The 21,350-nt window shown below is 37.0% G+C and overlaps 1 protein-coding gene across 1 annotated transcript in view; it reads left to right on the top strand.

Moving 5' to 3' along the window:
* The window catches only part of LOC124788374 (piggyBac transposable element-derived protein 4-like), a 60,873-nt gene extending 40,023 nt beyond the window's left edge, over window positions 1-20,850 (top strand). Inside the window, exon 2 of the mRNA XM_047255639.1 lies at window positions 19,235-20,850. Within this exon, the coding sequence (XP_047111595.1) occupies window positions 19,235-20,850 (1,616 nt within the window). The remainder of the gene's footprint in view (window positions 1-19,234) is intronic.
* The last annotated feature ends 500 nt before the right edge of the window (window positions 20,851-21,350 follow it).

Below are 21,350 nucleotides of genomic sequence, written 5' to 3'. Positions count from 1 at the left end.
TTGTTTTTGACAACGATAAAAGGCAACACGATAGGCTACCATATGCGTATGCTTTTGAAAATATACGGACGGAAGTGAGCACATTTCAGCAAAGGACATAGACGCAAGATCTTTCAAAGGAGACAATTGCGACAACAACCGATACATTTGAGGTGAAATTCATGAAAGGAAAAGAGACTTATACGTTTGGTTGTCCAAGACATGAAATGCCAAGAAGTGCTGTCGAAGACGTTTTTCGTAATCAGACCAGTCTTCTGCCGTCTCATCGTAAGGAGGAAAAGGAGGGAGAGACCATGACAAGAGACACCCCGCATTGGATGCCATGACAAAATTACGAATCGCATTTGTGAGAAGTGATTGCTGTTCAATGAGACCTTGCAATAGTTGACTTAATTAGCCATGGAAACCTGTGGGTCAACCATGAAAAAGAAAAATTCACTACCTCGTCGCCAATTGTCCGAGTCTAGCAGCCACTGGCTGGCTGGCCGCTTACGTGGCGCTGGTGCTGCATGGCTGGCAGACAGCGCCGCATGTGGAGGACGCGCGTAACTGCGCAGCGGCACTTTGAAAGATTAGTGAATCACAACAGAAGGGTTGTGGAAATCTCTGTGCCACTCCTCACTTTGCTGCTTTGTCTCAGGATCATACTCCAAAATCTAGGATTCATCACCTGTGATCACATAACTGTAACATTTGTGGTCATTGGTAGGCCTCTAAAAATCAGTGCACATATTTCTTCTGCTGAATTGGAGTTTTTAGCACCATTTTGGTGCAAACCTTTTACATGTACAAAACTTCAGTCAAAATTTGATGTATGGTGAAAGTGTTTAACAAGTTGCCCACCATCCTTATTGTTAAACGTCAATTTGATTTCTGACGAGTGTACAAATATTAGACTTTTTGTTAGTCTTTGAAGCTGAAAGTCTCACTGAGTGAAGTTTATCTTCAAGTTGTTCTCAGCTTTCCAGAAATGATTTGTGCCAGTGAAAAAGGGGTGCTCTTGATAAGAAATGTTCCCCTTAGGCCTGTTTCAACTTTTCAAATGTCACATTTCTGCATTCCACACATTATACTGTGCTGTTCCATATTCATAACACACAACAAAAACCCGACTTTGCTGATAGCACTCTCAAAGATAATGTGACAGCTATACAGATCTGTAATTTGGACTGAGCATCTGGAAGGTATGATTACACCAACCCACACAAGAACAACAACACAGCATTCCTAGATCACTTGCAGTGTTGTCAGTCTTATTGCTTTTCCTACACACCTTCCATCTTCAATGAAATGTTGCTAAGTTTTAATAGTGCTAACATTGTGTAACATACTGTCAAGATTTATGATATTAGTCATACTACTCAAAGTTGTTAAAGACTTGGACGCTATGCATGCACAATTTAAAAAATCTTTGTCACCCTTCTGATTTGCATGGTGCATTGTGATAATTATATGGAAGTACACAGCCATTTTCTGTATCAGTTTGCTGTCATTCATTAGAAGATGAACAACCTTAAGTACAAGTATTCTCTTATGATGAACTAAAATTATTATAATCTGCTTCAGAAATACTTTCTGTTCATCCAAACAAACTTATACAATTAAACTGAATTTGTATTTGTACTTCTATGAATTGTGAAGCAGTTTGGTGATTTCTTTCGAAAATCAGTTTCTCTCACCACATAAAACTAAAGTGACACACCTCATTGCTGTACATTGTCGTATAAGAAGTGAGCAAATATTAAATCCTTTCTTCAACTTTTTAAACATGTCACATTTGTATATTGCTTTAAATGTCTAGAAATTTAAAACTGAGCACTTCACATTATGGAGAAATGTAGTGTCCTGTGATTACGCTGTCAGTGAGTTGTGATCTGAATTGGTCAACATGTACAGATACCTGTGTAGCAGTTTGTGGAATGATTACATAAGCATATTCATCAGTGAATCAAGTGGCAGACTTTTTCACAAAATACTAGAGAACTGAGTAAGTCTATATAAGAGACTGCTTGCAGAACTCACATCAGGCATGTGGAAGCTGTATCAGAGATGAGTAACAGGAATATTGATTATATAAAGGGAAGGGTAGCAGAGATAGTGACAGGTAGGTGGACACATGGAAGGATATGATGGATATACTAACTGGGGTGTTCAGTAGTTCTGGCAGTTGTGCCAGTGGAGAAGAGATGTACAAAACAATTCTTATCAGGGATACAATCAGAACCGCTCACTCACTGAAACTGACAATCTCTTTTAGACGATTTACCACTCAGCATTCGCTTGACAAATTAAATGAAGGAAAGGTGCTTTGCCTTCTTCATTAAACATCATTATACCTGTAATTTCAGGTTATTTCAACATTTACTGTAAAATTTTTAATGATTTTGTCTTTACTTTTTTTGCAGTTTTAATATTTTGGGGTCCTACATTACAACTTGTGTATTTCTATACCATCAGTGTTTAATTTCTTGAAAGTGCTGAGTATGCAAGGATAATTGATCATTTCCTTTCACATAATTTGCTGTCAAATGTACAGTTCGATTTCAGAACTGTGCTAACAACTGAAAACGCTACAATGCTATATTACGCTGATGTGCCAAAGAACCTGGTACAGGCATATGTATTCAAATGCAATTATATGTAAACTTTGGTTGGTGCCACCTATATAAAAGAAGTGTCTGGAGCAATTGTTAAATCGGTTACTGCTGCTATGGCAGGTTATTGAGATCTGTGTTTGAACGTGATGTTATAGTCGGTGCACGAGCGATGGGACGCAGCGTCTCCTATGTACTGATGAAGTGGGGATTTTCCTATATGATCATTCCACAGGTGTATCGTGATTATCAGGAATCCAGTAAAACATCAACTCTGACAGCTGCACCCGGAAAAATATCCTGCAAGAAAAGGACCAACAACAACTGAAGAGAATCATTCAACATGACAGAAGTGCAACCCTTCCACAAATTGCTGCAGTTTTCAATGGCGTACCATCAACAAGTGTCAGCATGTGAAACATTCAATGAAACATCATCAGTATGGACTTTCGGAGCTGAAGGCTCACTCTTGTATCCTTCATTGCATGACACAAATATTTATGCCTCGCATGGGCCTGTCATAACTGACATTGGACTGTTGATACTGGATACATGTTCCCTTGTCAGATGAGTATTGTTTCAAATTGTACCGAGCAGATGGACGTGTATGGGTATGGAGACACTCATGAACCTATGGAGCCTCCTTGTCGGCAGGGGACTGTTGAAGCTGGTGGACACTCTTTAATGGTTTGGGAAATTTTCTATTGGAGTGATATGTGACCCCTGACGTGTCTAGATATGACTCTGTCTGACCACCTGCACTCATTCATGCCCATTGTGCATTATGACAGACTTGGGCAATTCCAGCAGGACAATGCGACACACCACGTTTCCAGAATTGCTACAGAGTGATCCCAGGAACACTCTTCTGGGCTTAAACACTTCCGCTGGCCACCAAACTCCCCAGATATGAGGATATCTGGGATGCCTTGCAACGTGCTGTTAAGAAAAGATCTCCATCCCATCGTACTCTTACAGATTCTTGGTATCAGTTCCCTCCAGCAATACTTCAGATATTTGTTGAGTTCTTGCCACATCCTGTTGCAGCACTTCTGTGTGCATGCAAGGGCCCTGCAGGATATTAGGCAGGTGTACCTCTTTCTTTGGCTCTTTGGTGTATTACCTCTTTGGGGTACTGGATGGATAAAATAAAAGGTTTCAAACACTAGTCACCTTACTTAATTAAGGCATTTGATTGTGTCAATCACAAAATTTTGCTCCAGAAGTTGGACCATTGTGGAATGTGGGGAGTGGCTCACAATTTGTTGATCTCCTTAAGAACAGAACAGAAGGTCGTTCTTCATAGCACTGAGAATTGCTACGATGTGGAATCAGAGTGAGGCACAGTTAAATGGGGGGCGACATAGGGTCAGTTCTGAGGCCACTCCTGCTCCTTATTTATATAAATGATGTGCCTTGTAGCACTAGAGATCAGAGGCAATTCTAGGTCAGTCAAGCGGTGGACAAATGATGTGGTGGGAAGGGAGTAAGGGGTTTGGGGGAATGGAATATCGCTTAACAAAAGAAGAGTTGGGGGTCCTCCACAAACAAAATGTTAAAATTTGGTGTTGCCTAATGTAGTTTTTGGTAACTGTTTTGGAGTTCAGGGTAAAATCATGTCTACAGAATGTGTGTGCCTAGGAAAATAATATGATTTGACACAGATGTCTGGCGATTTTGAAGGTTTTGTCCGGGGTCAGCAGTTTGTTTTGGCAGGCATACCCAGCATATTTAGCTTTCTTGATTATTGTAAGTGGTACTCAAATGTGGGTCACTCCAAAAGAAATGAACACTATTTTCTTAAAATCCATCTTTTATTCTACATGTTTGAAAGTTTTACAGTGTGTAGATATATCCATTAGGAACAATATTTTCATTTCTCCACATAATTTCCACCCCTCTCAACTGCCTTACGCCATCATGGAACCAGCGCCTGTATACTCACATGGTAAAATTCTGGACCAACCTGTTGGAGCCACTGTTTGGCAGCATGTGCAAGGGAGTCATCATCTTCAAACCTTGTTCCACAAACAGAGTCTTTCAGTTTCCCAAGGAGATAATAATCACATGGAGCCAGGTCAGGACTCTAAGGCAGGTATTTCAGTGTTGTCCATCTGAGTTTTGTGATTGCTTTCATGGTTTTTTGACTGACATGTGACCATGCATTGTCATGCAATAGGAAAACATCCTGCTTTTGCTGATGTGGTCAAACATGAATCTGTCGAGCTTGAAGTTTCTTCAGTGTCATCACATATACATCAGAATTTATGGTGGTTCCACTTGGCATTATGTCCACAAGCAAGAGACCTTCAGAATTGAAAAACACCGTAGCCATAACTTTTTGAGCAGAAGGTGTGTGTTTGATTTTTTTTTTTTCCTTGGGTGAATTTCCATGATGCCACTCCATCGATTGCCTCTTCGTCTTTGGTAAAAGATGATGGAGCCATGTTTCATCACCAATCACAATTCTTCCAAAAAATTCATCTCCACCATTGTCGTACTGTTCCAAAAGTTCACTTCATACCATTTTTCTTGTTTCTTTGTGAGCCACTGTTGACATCCTGGGAACCCACATGGCACAAACCTTTTTCAACGCCAACACTTTCAATATTCTGCAAACACTTCCTTCCCCTATCCCAATGTAGCGTGACAATTCATTCTCTGTGATGTGTCTGTCAGCAGTCTGTCTGTCTGTCAGAAGGGGTATACACTTCTTTCCCCCTAAGGTAAGTCTTTCCGCTCCCAGGATTGGAATGACTCCTTACCCTCTCCCTTAAAACCCACATCCTTTCGTCTTTCCCTCTCCTTCCCTCTTTCCTGATGAGGCAACAGTTTGTTGCAAAAGCTTGAATTTCATGTGTATGTTTGTGTTTGTTTGTGTGTCTATCGACCTGCCAGCACTTTTGTTCGGTAAGTCACATCATCTGTGTTTTTAGATATATTTTTCCCACGTGGAATATTTCCCTCTATTATATTCATATCATTAATGAGAAATTAACATTGATGAGTGGTAAATGTGTAGAAGAGAGAAACTAACTTTGTGATGACTATAGATTGGATTAACTTACATTTACTTTCATTCCAAGTGATCCATAGCTAGGAGATACTCCAGGATGTAGAACATGTCAGAAAAACAATAATACATGACAAATATTTACAACTCAAATAAATAAGCTAATGTCCATTCCACAGGTCCCAAGTGGAATGATCGTCATTCTTTAATGAACATTATATGAAAGAATCATTTTACAAATACTAATGCACTGAATTTAAAATAAAATTTTTTTTTAAATTTATTTATTAGGTAATAAACGTGTAATACAACTACTAAAATATTTACAATGGACATATTACTGCACTTAAATGGCGAAGTTAGATTATACACACACACACACACACACACACACACACACACACACACACAAATCAATTGGGTCTACTGAGAAATTCAGCAATGGAATAGGAGGAGTTGGCCACAGATAAATTCTTTAGGCTTCTCTTAAACTGAATTTCATTGGTTGTTAAGCTTTTTATGGCTGCTGGCAAGTTATTGAAAATGTGTGTTCCTGAATAATGCACACCTTTTTGCACAAGACTAAGTGACTTTAAATCCTTGTGAAGATTATTCTTATTTCTAGTATTGATTCCATGAATTGATCTGTTGGTTTGAAAAAGTGATACATTTTTAATGACAAATTTCATTAAAGAATCAATATATTGGGAAGCAGTAGTTAGTATCCCTAGTTCCCTAAACACATTTCTGCAGGATGTTCTTGAGTTCACACCACATATAACTCTGACTGCACGTTTTTGTGGCCTGATGAATTACCCCAAAAAATAATTCCATATGACATTATGGAATGAAAGTAAGCATAATATCCCAGCTTTTTCACTTTTATATCCCATATGTCTGACACAATTCACATTGCAAATAGAGATTTATTAAGACGCTTCAGCAGTTCTGTGGTATGCTTTTACCACTTGAATTTATTATCAAGCTGTAATCCCAAGAATTTAACACTGTCCATTTCTTCTATTTGCTTCTCGTCATATGTTAGGCATATACTTGTAGGACACCCCTTACAAGTTCTGAACTGCATATAATGTGTTTTTTAAAAATTTAGTGACAAAGAATTGGCTAGGAACCAGTGATTCATGTCCACAAATATTTTATTACCTGATCTTTCTAAGACTACATGTGATTTGCTATTTATTGCAATGTTTGTATCATCGGCAAACAAAATAAACTTGGCATCTGGTAATGTTACAGATGAATGGTCATTGATATACACAAGAAAAAGTAAGGGCCCAAAAATGGAACCTTGTGGGACCCCTAATGTAATTAGTGTCCAGTTGGATGATGCCTGATAGTTTGATACATGTCTCTTTCCTAAAATCACCCTTTGTTTCCTGCCAGAGATATAAGATCCGAACCATTTTGCAACATTTCCCATTACACTATAATATTCTAATTTACTTAAAAGGATATTGTGATTTATGCAGTCAAATGCCTTTGACAGATCACAAAATATACCAGTTGCCTCAAATCTTTGCCTAATGAATTAAGCACATTTTCACTGTAAGTGTAGATAGCCTTCTCAATATCAGAACCATTTAGAAATCCGAACTGTGACTTTGACAGTATGATACTTGAGATAAGGTGGTTATGAATTGGATTGCGCATTACATTTTCTAAAATTTTTGAGAATGCAGGCAAAAGTGAAATTGGATGGAAATTTGATGCTATTTCTTTATCTCCCTTCTTAAACAGTGGCTTAACATCAGCATATTTTAACCATTCAGCAAATATTCCACTGTTAAACAACTGGTTACACAGATAGCTTAATATTTTACTTAACTCAGAATCACATTCTTTAATTAGCTTTGTTGATATTTCATCATACCCCCTAGATGTTTTTGATTTTAAAGATTTTATGATGGACATTATTTCTGCCGGGGTAGTGAGGGTCAAATTCATATTATGGAAGTTACTTGAAATGTCTGGTCTGAGGTATTCCATAGCAGCATCTACAGAACCTGAAAACTCCATCTTTTCAGTAACAGTTATGAAATGTTTGTTGAATAGGTCTGCAACACTAGACACATCTGTCACCAATGTTTCATTTACTCTTAGTGCTATTTGTCCCTCTACATGTCTGGTTCTACTGGTCTCCTCCTTCACTATATCCCATATTGTCTTTATTTTGTTATCTGATATGACTTTCTTTTCCTTGTAATATATTTGCTTTGATGTCCATATTAAAGTCTTTAATATTTGCAATATTTCTGGTAATGTGCTATAGCATCAACATCAGAACTGTTTTGGATTGACAGATACAGTTTTCGTTTTGTTTTACAAGATACCGCTATTCCTTGAGTAATCCATGGCTTCTTTGTAGACATTGCTCTAACCTTGGTACATTTTTGAGGAAAACAGTGTTCAAATAAGGTAAGCACTTTATTAGCAAAAGTGCTATATTTTTCATTCATGCCATGAGCACTCTAAACACCAGTGCAGTGAATGTCTCTGAGGAGTGTCCTAAAATAACCAATTTTTGGCTTATTGATTACCCTCTTGAGCTCAGATTTAACAGATTTTATATCCTGTTCAGTGTTAACATTTAACAGAAGGGACTGCATGTCACAATCTGAGAGGCCATTGATTCTTGGTTTTGCAATATAATTTTGTTCGTTGGACTTTTCTATAGAGATACTATCAATGGCTGTGTGAGAGCAATTGGCTACCCTAGTGGGAAACTTTACAGTGGGAATTAAGTTGAATGATAGTGTTACTAACCCAAATAAGTTCTTATTGGTAGAGTCTTTAAGGAAATCTACATTGAAACCACCAGCAACCACTATTTCTTTGTTTTTGGTTGTTAAATGGGCCAGTACAGCTTCAAGGTGGTTTACGAACAGATTAAAGTTACCAGCAGATGCTTGATATACACTTAATATTATGGAGGATTTTTTGTGAAATTCTACTTCTGTTTGCACAGCTTCCATATGCTGTTCTAGGCAAAATTTATGAATGTCTATGTTCTTAAATTTATGACAGTTCATGATAATTTTGGCAATTCCTCCTTTCTCCATTTCTGATCTACAAAAGTGAGATGCTAACCTAAACCCTGTAACACTTAAAAGTTCTATAACAGTAGTCACATGATGTTCAGAGAGGCAGATTATGTCAGCTGTGTTTGAAGACTAAGTCATCTATGCAGACAATTAATTCATTAATTTTATTTCTCAGTCCTCAAATATTTTGATGCAATAAAGATAGCTGACATTTCACATTGACTGAGTTAACAGTGGGTAAAGTTAGAATATCTGCTGAGTGTTGAAAATTCTTAGCCGATGGCTGTTTATGCTGATGCAATAAGCTAGAATTATGTTTCTTGGTTTCTTTCTCAAACTGAAGGTTTGTCTCAGTCCTAACCTCTCTTAAAATTTGCTTTCTTTCTGTCCTCCCTACCCTAAAAAAGGGTCTTTTCTGAACCCTATAACCAGTGGTATTTTATCACTCATGACAATGCCTCCCGCCCTTTAACTTTCTTGCTATTTTCCCAGCAAGTTTACCCATCCCCTTCCTGTTGAGGTGAAGGCCATGTCTAGTATAATCCCACCTATTGAGAGAATCAACAGGAACCACACCAGTGTGTGATCCTGCACCCGACATAAGCAACCGTTCCAACTCCAAATTAACTCTCTTGATAGAAGAGTTCAAATAAGGTCGGTCACGGCACCCAAGAACAGATACAAACTCAACACTAGTATGCTTCAATAGTGATGCAATCTTTGGCAGTTCACACTCTATACTGTACCCAGGATCTCTGTCAATACTATTACCTGCCTCACCAACTATAACCACGGAGTCTTCCTTAGTGAAATCTTTGCAAAGTGATCCTAAATTCTAAATCCTCTGTCGCCTGCTCCAGACCAGCACTAGGTTGAAAAAAAAAATGGCAACCTGGTATTCTGATCCTAGTTCATCCTGAAAAAGTTGGCCAACACCTCTTCCATGGGAATTAGGTAGTAGTACGTGGAGGCTTCTGAAAAACGATGCAAAGATGAAGTCAGAGGTGCCAAGAAATTTTGTGTGGAAAACTGGGTTAAATAATAAATAAAAAAAGTAAATAAAAATATAGTTTCCAAATTGGCTGAAACGGAGAAACAAAGGGAAGAGATACAAAATCAAAACCATAGATTATATAGTATACCAAACAGTCTTTCATTTGTTAGTTTTAAGAAATTTAATAATTTTGAACCCTATGAGATAGGGCATCCACTGGATTTCAATATGGAATTTAATGATTTGCCTGAAATGTGAAATGGTAAAGAGAAAATGTAATTTGTGAGGGGCTTTTTGAAAGGGGATGCTTATGGATGGGCAGCTCACATAGCTGATAGTTGTACTTCATGGCAAAGCTTTGAGAAAGCGTTTTTAGATGAATATTGGTCGAAAGAGAAGCAGCAGAGAATTTTTAGTAAATTTTGGGGGAGGAGAGAGATTTGACTCTAGGAATGATACTGTGAAGGCTTCTGTCAGCTTTGGACATACAAACTGAAATATTTGGACAAAGAGCTAGGTAGTGAATTAATAATTATAGGTTTAGAAACTTCAGAAACTTAGATAATTGCTTGTACCTGCCCCTATGGGTAATATCAGTGATTTCTTGAATTATGTTGATAAAGTGTAGAGGGTGAAGCCATCAATGGAAGATGGTAGGAAGAATTTTGATGACTATAATCAATCAAGGAGAGAATTTCAGGTAAATAAGATGAACAGAACTAATTACAATAGAAATTCAAGGAATGGTTGGGTGGAGGATAGCCAGAATGGGCACAGAATTGGTAGGAGAAATTCAAGTAAAAGAAATTGAGGAGATGGCTTTAATTCTGGATCAAACCATTTAAACTAGATAATGCTCCAGTTTTGGATTGCACTAGAGAAGGTAGTGATGTAGAGCCAGTTGTGTATAATTGTGCTGTGATCACACATAAGGGTAATGTAAATGATAGAAGTAAGACAAGTGTAATTTATAATTCTAATGAGATGTTGAATGATGGTGTGGGTAACAAATGTTCATTCTGAAAAAAGAGAGGAGGAAGTTATTGTAATAAAATAAAGTGATGAAACAGAGCATGTTGCTGTTGCTCAGGATGTCCAAAGTGTCAAAATGGATGTTAAATTTTTAAGAGAACATAAAGAATTCAGGTGTTCTGCTTTGTGGTCTAAACGGCAAACAAGGATCAACCAATTTGCCAAGTATTTGAGGACAGTATAAGTGGTAGTGGGTGTAATTCTGATAGTAGTTTTAATGATGATAGCAGTGACAAATCCAGTAGTGATGAGGGTTAGGTATTTCAATTTATAGTTGATAATGATGCCCATGCCATAAGTAAAGAAAGAGTAGAGGAGGATGATATTAGGCCTAATGAAGAGTCAGAGTTTGAGAGAGGTAATGAGGAAGAGGATGATGCTATCTGTCATTTTACTGTGTCTGATAATCAATTTTGTAAGCAGGATGATAGTTTTTCCAGGAAAAGGATTAATGAGGATTTGTTGTATGAAGAAGATCACATGATAAGTTAAAAGGGAGTGTGGCACCCTGTAATAACAGCAAGGGTACAAGGTATACAAGTTAAGTGTGTACTGGACAGTGGTAATGATTTGAATGGCATTTCACAGACATTTTTTGAATCTATCAAGAACACAGAGGTTATAATAGTGATGCTCGTTTCTGGAATAAAAAATTATTGGTGCTAGTGGCAAGCTATCAAAGAGTGTGAAACAAGAGATACTGTGAACAGTGGAATTGGCAGTACAGCTGTTGGAGTGCAATTTCTTGGTGATTCAAAATCTCAGCATTGATGTAATACATGGTATTGGTTCCATGTTGAAATGGTGTGTAAATGTAGATTTTTTGCTAGTAGTGAGTTTAGCTTTAAGTTCAACGGAAGTAGGGACGAAGTATCATTTTTGGAAGATGTGAACAAGTGTGTGGAAACTGAATCAGATTTGCCATTAAGAGTTTCGACTACAGAGCAGGTTACTGAGGAATAAGAGGAGGAGAGAGTGAGATTGGAGAGAATAAAGAGAGTTGAAGATGTTGAAGGTATTACAAACAATCAAAGGGAGGAATTAATGGGTATTCTCCCGAGCAACTGTAAGGCATTTTCTGACAGGCCAGGTTTGGTAAAATATTTTGAGTGCAAATTAAAGTTTAAGGATGATGAACCATTTTTTCAAGAAGCCTTATATTATTCCACTTTCAAAAAAGGAAACAGTGAGAAAACAAATTCAAAATATGGTCTCATGGGGGATTATTGAAAGGTCAAACAGCAAGTATAATAACCCACTTATGGTCGTAAAGAAGAAGAATGGTGGTATCAGGTTGGTTCTGGATGCCAGGAAGTTGAATGAAATTGTAATAGAGGAGAGTGACAGACCAGCTTAAGTAGATGAAATTTAGCAAAAGTTCCATGGATGTAAATTTCTGACTTCTTTTGATGTGACTCGTGACTGAGCTATTGACCAATAAAATAAGTCTATGTAGATGATGTCCTAGTAGTGAGTGCAGAATGGTACAAGCACTGTAAGGTTATGAATGAAATACTGACAACTATGTATAGAGGAGGTATGAAACTAAAATTAAGTAAATCTTAATTTGTAAAGAAGGATATTTCATTTTTTGGACACAGGATTAACAAGGAAAGTATACAGCCTGATCCAGAAAAGTTTGCTGCTATTGCAGATTTCCCACCCCCCAAGGAACAAGAAGGATTTTAAAGCTATGTTTGGCTTCATATCAGATTGGTCATTTAACCATCCTTGCCCTGGTAATTAGTTGAAAAACGATGTGGTGTAGAATTGGACACGGTAATGTGGAGAGGCATTTCAGAGTTTGAAAAAAAAATTAGTAAATAGTAAGAAGTTAGGACATCCAAATATTTCACTGCCTTTTTGTATGAGTACTGATGGAAGTTTATAGTGTTTGGGGGTAGAAATTTTCCAATTAATACTTACTGAGATGAGGGTTGAACACACAACTATTGCTTTTGCTATCAGAACATTACAGCCACATGAAAGGACTATTACATTCCAGAATTAGAGGCTTTGGCAATTACTCCTGGGTTTCAAAAGTTTGAGTACTATTTGCTTGGACTTGAGACCATAGTGTATATAGATCATAATGCTTTGATAAATGCAGGGTCCAGGGTGAAGCACACCAATTTCACTGTGTGGGCTGCGTATTTGCAACAATTTGATTTGGATGTAAGGTATGTAAAAGGAAAAGCCAATTTTGTGTCTCATGCATTATCTCACACCAGACAAGTGTATCCCCAATGTTTGCATAGTAGAGTAATATTGGAGTATGTGTATGTGGAGAAAGTGTTTGCACTGCAATCACCGACATAATGTAACTGCGGCGGAATAAGGGGAACCTGGCCGCATTCACCAAGGCAGATGGAAAACAATCCACAGGCTGGCTGGCACACTGGACCTCGACATTAAACTGCCGGGCAAATTTGTGCCAGGGACTGATATGCTTTCCCACCCAGAAAGAAGTGTGTTAGACTGTACGGCTAACCAGGCGGGCTTAAATTGGTACCTTGGTTAAAGAATTTCTGTCTAAAACGTAAGGTAAGCAGAAAATGAAAAGTGTGAACATATGAGGAGGATAATTAACATCTAAAGTAATCTGCTGATTGGTGCAGCAGTGGAGGCAATATGCAGTATGATCCATCTTGGATGCCAGGTCTTAATATTAATTGTGGTATAATAGATGTGTTTGTCTTCAATGGCATCAGTATATTGAGATAACAATTTACCTATAGAAGTGTGTCATGGTACAGCCTCATATAACATAAGGAAATTACAACTTTAAACATTGTTGCCTAGAGTAATTTGTGGAAATAATAAGCAAGATTTGTATGTATATCACACTTCAAGCTAAAATGTTAAGTAATTTAATGGAGAAAAGTGAAATAATAGACATTCTAAGTGATAATTTTGTCTGGTTGGTAATGAGCATTAAGTTTGCCATAGCATAAGAATCTTTTACTTTGGAGTGTTTTTCAGTAGAGTCAGTTTTGCATTAGGTAAGCAGAGCAGGTGTTTATTTATTAGATAATGAAATAATAAAAGAGTGAATAATGTTATTGACTTAAGGGTTAGGGAGCCTGTCTCTGCAGTTGGTACATTTTTTAATAATGTGCTCCACTAGTTAACTAAGTGAGAATGCAGCTGACAGACATGCTTGAGTAATGAAAAAGATAAATGTATACAAACAAATATGGTGTAAATATATTAATGATCTAACTGTGAAATAAGCAACATTGGGTACTGTTTATATTGTGCAATTCATGACACTGCAGCTGGGAATGAGAGATTAAAAGAAAGAGTAATATTTACAAGTCATATAAGGCTCCATTATTCAATCTATATGTTATCTAGAAACATCTATTTGTTTTCTGAGGAATTCTGAGATTAAAGTGGATACTGAAATGAAGAAAAGTAATTTTGCTGATTAGCTGATAACTGTGACGATAGACTGATGTAAATATTCTGACAGGTCAACTATTAGGTAAAATTTTGTGATTTTTGTGAGGATTTAATTTTCAGTTTGAATGAGACTAGTGCTTAGAGTTGATTAGAGAAGTGGGGCAATGATTTGGTACAACTTCCATCCCCAGAAATTTTGATTTGAATAATAATTAAGTTATCATCACGTAAGTCTTTTTCTTTTTGTAATGTAAGGATTAGTAAATATATACTACTGCACATCTTGAGTTTTTGCTATTTTGCAGTTGGGAAAGAGACCCACATCTTTCAAGTTTAACCATTTTCAGGCAGTTATGACTTAGAGTAATGTTTTGTGGTGTAATGTGCACTTTATTTATAAAAAATTCTAATCCACACCTTGCGTACTATAGTCAATTTTAGTGCTAATTGTTAAAATGTTATGAGAACTATGTGATGTACTTATTTATGATTTAAGAACTATTATTTGCCATTAGTGTTAAACTTTTTTTTTTCTTTAGACTTAAGTTTCAAGAAAACGTAAGTGTAGTAAAGTAGTGTATTTTGTCTCATTTTTTAACGTGCTGTGGTGGAGGAGAACCACTTCCATACTAACTGCCACTTGTACCTGTTGCGGGCATGGGCGACTTGATGAGAAACTGGGTAACAGCTCATTAAAAGTGTGAAAGTGCTTCTGAAAAATACCAAACATTGAGCAAGTGAAATTTTCTGCCTGAAAGTGAACTGGAATGCACAGTGCAATTTAACTTGTTGCAACCCATGGGAATTTATTATTTGAATCAAGTAATATGTATCTTAGAATGTAACCTTTGTTTACCCAAAAAAAGAAATCACATATGATGAAGATGCTTAACTGTTTTTAGAAGTATAACTTGTAGATATCTTATGTAAATGTACACTACACTGTATGTAAATATTTTGTATGGGGTTTTTGTATGGCCAGTTCACATAAGTATAAATTTGAAAAAAAAATTTGAACTGTGGTTTGGATAAAATTTCATATGTTTATTCTTTTGTGTGTAGAATTTTAACCCACTGTCTGGGGTTACTGGTGGTCAGTAAATTGCCCAGTTAGCTATTTGCAATATCTATCTACTCAATCCAATGAGGGATGATGTGATGAAGCAATTCAGGATAATTTTTCTTCCCCTCTTGTTTTGCAGTGAGCCTCTTCTGACTAATTACCATTAGCATACACGAGTATAACCTGCATTTTCATATAAGAAAAAGGTTGGCTCCCAGTTTTAAAAAAATTTAACACCTGATCTAATTTTGTGCTTAGTGTTATGTATGTAATTGGTATGAAAATTTTTTTTGACTATTGCTACTTAGTATCCTTCATCATAGGGTGAAATCAGTAATTGTTTTGCAAATTAAATTCTGTTGTTGACATATAAACAAATATAAATTCTGTAATAATCTAAACATTTGGAAGACAAAACACTAGCATTCTTACGTATTTATTTCACTCTATTCAAAAACTAGTTATTAAAGCCACCCCTTAATTAATTCCACAGTAATTAACAGTTTGTTAGAAGTATTGTATATGTAACAGTATTTGTTAATTTCATGATTTAAACAACTAAATTGGCTTAACCCTCACCATAGTAGAAACTGTTGAAAAGAACCAATTTTTTATGTATTCAATTAATTTAATGACTAAGTTTTAACCCTTTAACTGCTCTGGACATTTTAACATGCACGCCTTTGCCCCTGTCCCTGTCCCAGTCGATCAATCAATCTACTGTGTAGAAAGGTTTATTTAGTAGTATTCTGTACAACTTAGCTTTGAAGATATTGACAGGTAACTCTTTTAAATCTATACTTAACTTATTGTACAACTTAAGTCCAAGAACTAAATATGAATTCTGTGACTTGGATAGTCTTTGATATGGTACATCTAAACATGATTTGTTCCTGGTGTTGTGGCTATGCACATCCCTTCTTAATGATATATTTAAAATATTGTTCCTAACATACAATAGAGCATTATAGATGCAAAAGTTTATTACCGTCAGGCATTGCAATTTAACAAACAAGGGTTTACAGTGTTCTAACTTATCGGAATTGGTTATTATTCTTACTAATTTTGTTTGTAAAAGTAGAATGCCCTTTATGTGACTGCTATTGCCCCACAATAAGATTCTATATGATATGATACTTTGAAAGAAAGCAAAATATGCTGATCTTATATAACTATTACGGACATGTATTTTTATGTTTCTAATTAGATAGATAACTCTTGAGAGTCTGGCAGATAAATGTTTGACGTGTGGTTCCCATGTCAACTTGTTGTCTACTAAAACACCTAAAAACTTTCTACTTTCTAAGTCATGATTCTCTCTTAAGCAGAAGGAAAGTGCCTGGGTCTTACTTTCATTTAGTAGAAAACCATTTGCTCTAAACCATAATGAACTCTGAACAAAGGTATCTTTAACTATATTTTTTAGTGTATTTAAATCTGAGCTTTTATTTAAAAAAGTTGTGTCATTGGCATACTTTATTGTGTGAGAGTTTACAAAAGATGGCAGGTCATTAATAATAAGTAAAAACAATAGAGCTCCAAGTACTGAGCGCTGTGGCACGCCAGACCTAACATTAATCAGATCTGACTACTCCCTGTTAATGCATGCTACTTGTTGGCAGTTCTCAAGGAAGGATTTAATCATATTTATTCTGCTATTAGCAAAACCATAATAGGATAACTTATTCAGTAAAGTATCATGGTCCACACAGTCAAACGCTCTGCTCAGATCACAAAATGTAACCTGAGCAAATCCTAGCCTCAAACACATCCAGAACAAATTTTACAAGCATGTGTCGTGGATTTACCTTTCATGAATCCATATAGTTTGTCACTGATTAAGTTTAAGTTATCTAAATACATACTAACATGATTATACATAATTGTTTCGAGAATTTTTGAGAAAACAGAAGTTAACGATACTAGTCTGTAACTAGCGGGACAGTTCTTATCAACTTTCTTATATACTGGGACCACTCTAGATATTTTTAGTACATCAGAAAACTTGTTTTTAGCTAGACATTTTTTTACACAGTAGGTTAAGGGATCAATTATGCAGTCAATAGTATCTTTCAATAAGTTACATGATAAATCATAGTAATCAACGCTATCTGAGGCTTTGAAATTTTTAACTGTTTTCAGAATTTTATTGGTACACACCTCTGTGAAGTTGAAAATGCTCTGGTGGGGCCTTTCAAAATAGTTGTCAATGAAGTTATAGGCATTTTCTATAGGTTTGTCTATTGAGGTGCATATTTCTCCAATAGATTGGACGCAGAATTTATTGAATTCATCTGGGGATATGGCAAAAAGTCTTTTTCTTTAGTGTGTGCCACAAAGTTAATTATACTCCAGACTTTTTTGCATTTATTTCTAGACTTTTCAATGAGGGCTGTATTATATAGCTTCTTAGCATCATTAATAGCCTGTCTATAATTACACTTAGCTCTGGAATATAATTCCATATGTAGTTCAGATTTGCTGTTCTTGTACATACCAGAATAGAGCATAACAGTGTCTTTCATTTGCCCTAACTGTGGCGTATACCATTCCCTGTTTTTCCTTCTCTTATAACAACTACTATCTTTAATATTTAGCACCGCCTACACAAAAGTATAGTAACCTAGATCTCAACACTCCCTGTGAGAAACTGCACTTTGAAACATCAGGTATAGTAATTGAGTGCCTTAAAATATTAGTAGTAGTAGTAGTAGTAGTAGTAGTCCACAGGTCACCTAGTGGCAAACACCTTCAGAGCACACAGCGACAGGTACAAAGGCATGCATGTTAACACATCCAGAACAGTTAAAGGGTTAATTGTAATTTCTGCAACTTTAACTTCGAATAATGTGTAGCTTCAGCACGTATTATTGTGAGGATATATAAGGGCCCAATTTTAGGTCCCAAGACAGTCAGTCCATGGCTGAGTTTAAGAAGAGAAATCCATGTTGGTTAGATCAACAACAATGTATCAACTTAACTGTGCAATAAGTGTAACAAAATTAGGCCATGTGTTAAAACAATGACAATGTCTATTCCATATGTACCTGATTATTCTGGAAGAACTGTGAATTACATTTTTACTGCTCATAGATATTCAACACTAAACTATTGTAACAGTATGTTGATGTTTGCCTGAAAACTATTAATGAGAGTTATCGAAAGTTAAACAGTAGTGCACTGGCCATATTAAATGTGTATATGGGAGGTTGTGTGAAGTGAAAGTAAACAACTCTTAATTGCAAATGTGTACCTGTGGGCTTCATTATTTACGGCAGACAGTACTGCATTTCCAGCCCCTATTTTTGCAGCTAGTACATCGACACAGAGGACAACAAATGAAAAAATAAAGAAGACAAACTAGCACATAATGACTCCTTACAGTGGCTCCAACAGCTTTGCAAGGACATGATCTTTAACTGGATACCTGGCCACATCAGGATACAGGGAATCGACATGGCCAACAGAGCAGCCAAGGAAGCATTTTGGGATGGTGGTGTTTGGCAGAGTCCCATCCCTAGGCATGCTGTCATCTCATTATCGAACTGTCTCATCACGTGTCTGTGGGAAACCTGTCTGTCACCTTCAGCCATTTAACACTCTAAGCGCCAAGCCCGTAAAATTTACGGGCCTGGGATCGCGCGAAAATCACCAAGCCCGTAAAATTTACGGGCCGCTACATTTAATTTCATTCAAAACACTGCAACGTTATTTCTACGGGTTTGGCCAGCGCTATACGTTTTTCAGATGTTTATTAACAAAATGCGTCCATAGATGTCACGGCAGCGCTGTAATTCATGTTAAAACTTATCTTTGCGTTCTCAGTCTGTATATCATTCAGTTGTTTGTCATCATGTTTCGGCGCGGTTTATCAGACGCAGAAATTGCGGATTTGATCAATCATAGCGACACTCTGGATAATGTAGAGAGTGATTCAGACGATTCTGAATGCAATGGTGTGTTTGAAGGTACGTATTTCCGAATTTTCCACGTAATTGTGCAGTACGCACATATCTGTTGAACATGTGTAAACGATGTATGTAGTTACACATAATGTGATATTCTTTTTAGAAGACGAGATTGATGACAGTTTGTCTTCAGATGAAGACGAGAATGATGTTGAAGGTGTTGCTTCAAATCCAGCAGCTGTGCCGTATCCGAAAGACAGTGAGTGGACTGCAGTTGACACCTACCGACCTCTGCCTGTCAACACGACACCCAGGCAGATACTAGTGGATATTGATGAGTCGAGTTCTGTACTGGATTGCAGTAAAGTGTTCCTTACTGACAGTGACGTAAATGAACTCAAGAGACAGACAAATTTGTATGCATCACAGACAATACAGAAGAAAAGAAGAGGAAATAATCTGAAGCCCCATTCAGTTTTGAGTTCGTGGAAGCCAGTGACTATAAGTGAGATGAGGCGTTTCTTGGGTATTATTTTCCACATGTGTGTTTCGAAAAAGCCCAAAATTGCGGACCATTGGAGCACTAATCCTGTTCTTAGTTGTAACTTTTGTCCCCATGTCATGAGCCGTTTGCGTTTCACTCAGATACTGTCATGCTTGCATCTTGTTGACAATTCAAATCAGAAAAAACCAGGCGAAGATGGATTTCATCCACTTTACAAAGTTTTGCCATATTATAATAATTTGAAGGAGCGATGTATCCAGGCATATCGTCCCTCAGAAAAAGTGACAATTGATGAAGGAATTTGCCCATTTCGAGGTCGTGTGAGTTTCCGTGTTTACATGCAAAATAAGCCTCATAAGTATGGACTGAAAGTATATGCTGTTGCTGAAGCCAGTAGTGGCTATGTTGTAAATTTTGAAGTTTATGCTGGTAAGCATATTGTTGACAATTCTTCGTCTGCGGTTATTTTGCGATTGTTGTCTGACAGCAGCTTGCTGAACAAAGGCCACACTGTGTATTTAGATCGATTTTATTCCAGTCCAGAGCTATTTCAGCAACTGGCAGAGAAAGGCACTGGAGCTGTTGGTACTGTGAACAAATCCAGGAAAGGATTGCCTAAAGATTTAGTATCTGCTAAGCTGAAAAAGGGCGAAATGTCTTTTCGGCGTAAAGATAATGTATTGGCAATGAAGTGGAAAGATAAGAGAGATGTGTATACATTGTCTACAAGGCATCAAGCAACATTTGGTACGCATACTAAGAGAAATGGGTCTGTAGTATTGAAACCACTTCAGGTACTTGATTACAACCTCAATAAAATTGGAGTGGATATTGGAGACCAACGCCTGCAGTACAATCCGTTCCAGCACAGAACTGTGAAATGGTGGCGAAAATTATATTTCCATTTGCTGCTTATGGGAGTATCAAATGCATTTTGGCTGTACAATGCAGTGCACAGGAAGAAAATTACAATAACAGACTTTATAACAGTGCTTGCAGTTCAGCTTGTTGAAGACGACACACTTGAATTCATTCCAAGAAATGAAGGAACTGTAGGTCGGCTAACAAAGAGACATTTTTTGCAGCACATACCTGCAACTACTAAGAAGTATGCTGCTCGTGTGTGTCACGTGTGCAGTTCCAGGAGCAAGAAACAGAGTGGCAAGGCTTCTCGCAAAGAGACACGATACGAATGTGAACAGTGTGGCGTTGCACTCTGCCTGGAACCTTGCTTTAAAATTTTCCACACTAAAAAACAATATGATTCTGTGTGAAATTTATATGTAATACTGTATACTATCAGAAACATGTAATGTAGTGCCACAATTTTGGTTAAAAATAAATCACAATTGTATTCCCTTATTCGTATGACTTTTTCTAAATTCTTAAAACATCTAAGTGATTTCTATAACTGTACCTTAAAGCTGTGCATTGTAAAGTAGTTTCTTTCACTCAGAATTAAAGTAGAAATGTGCAGCTTCAAGATGGTACCAAATTTGCCACAATCCAAACAGTAGATTTGATGCAGTAATTTTTTTAATATTGGTAAAATTGCCCGGTTTCTAGGGACGGGTGCATAAAATAGGCCTGGTACAGAGAGTGTTAAACTGTGGTTCCCCAAGTTGATCGCACAGTCATGACACACTTTAGACTTCGTGTCACCCTCTAAGCTGGAAGCAGGTTCTGCTTACCAGTCTGTGCACTGGACATAGCCCTTCCACAAATGGCTTCCTCTTCTTGTGGGAGGATCCATTACTCTTAGGTTTGTGGCGTC

This window comes from Schistocerca piceifrons, chromosome 3 (genome assembly GCF_021461385.2).
Source record: "Schistocerca piceifrons isolate TAMUIC-IGC-003096 chromosome 3, iqSchPice1.1, whole genome shotgun sequence".
In the NCBI taxonomy this organism is placed as follows: domain Eukaryota; kingdom Metazoa; phylum Arthropoda; class Insecta; order Orthoptera; family Acrididae; genus Schistocerca; species Schistocerca piceifrons.
The sequence above is the reverse complement of the archived record's forward strand: the minus strand, read 5'-3'. Positions and strand labels throughout refer to the sequence as shown.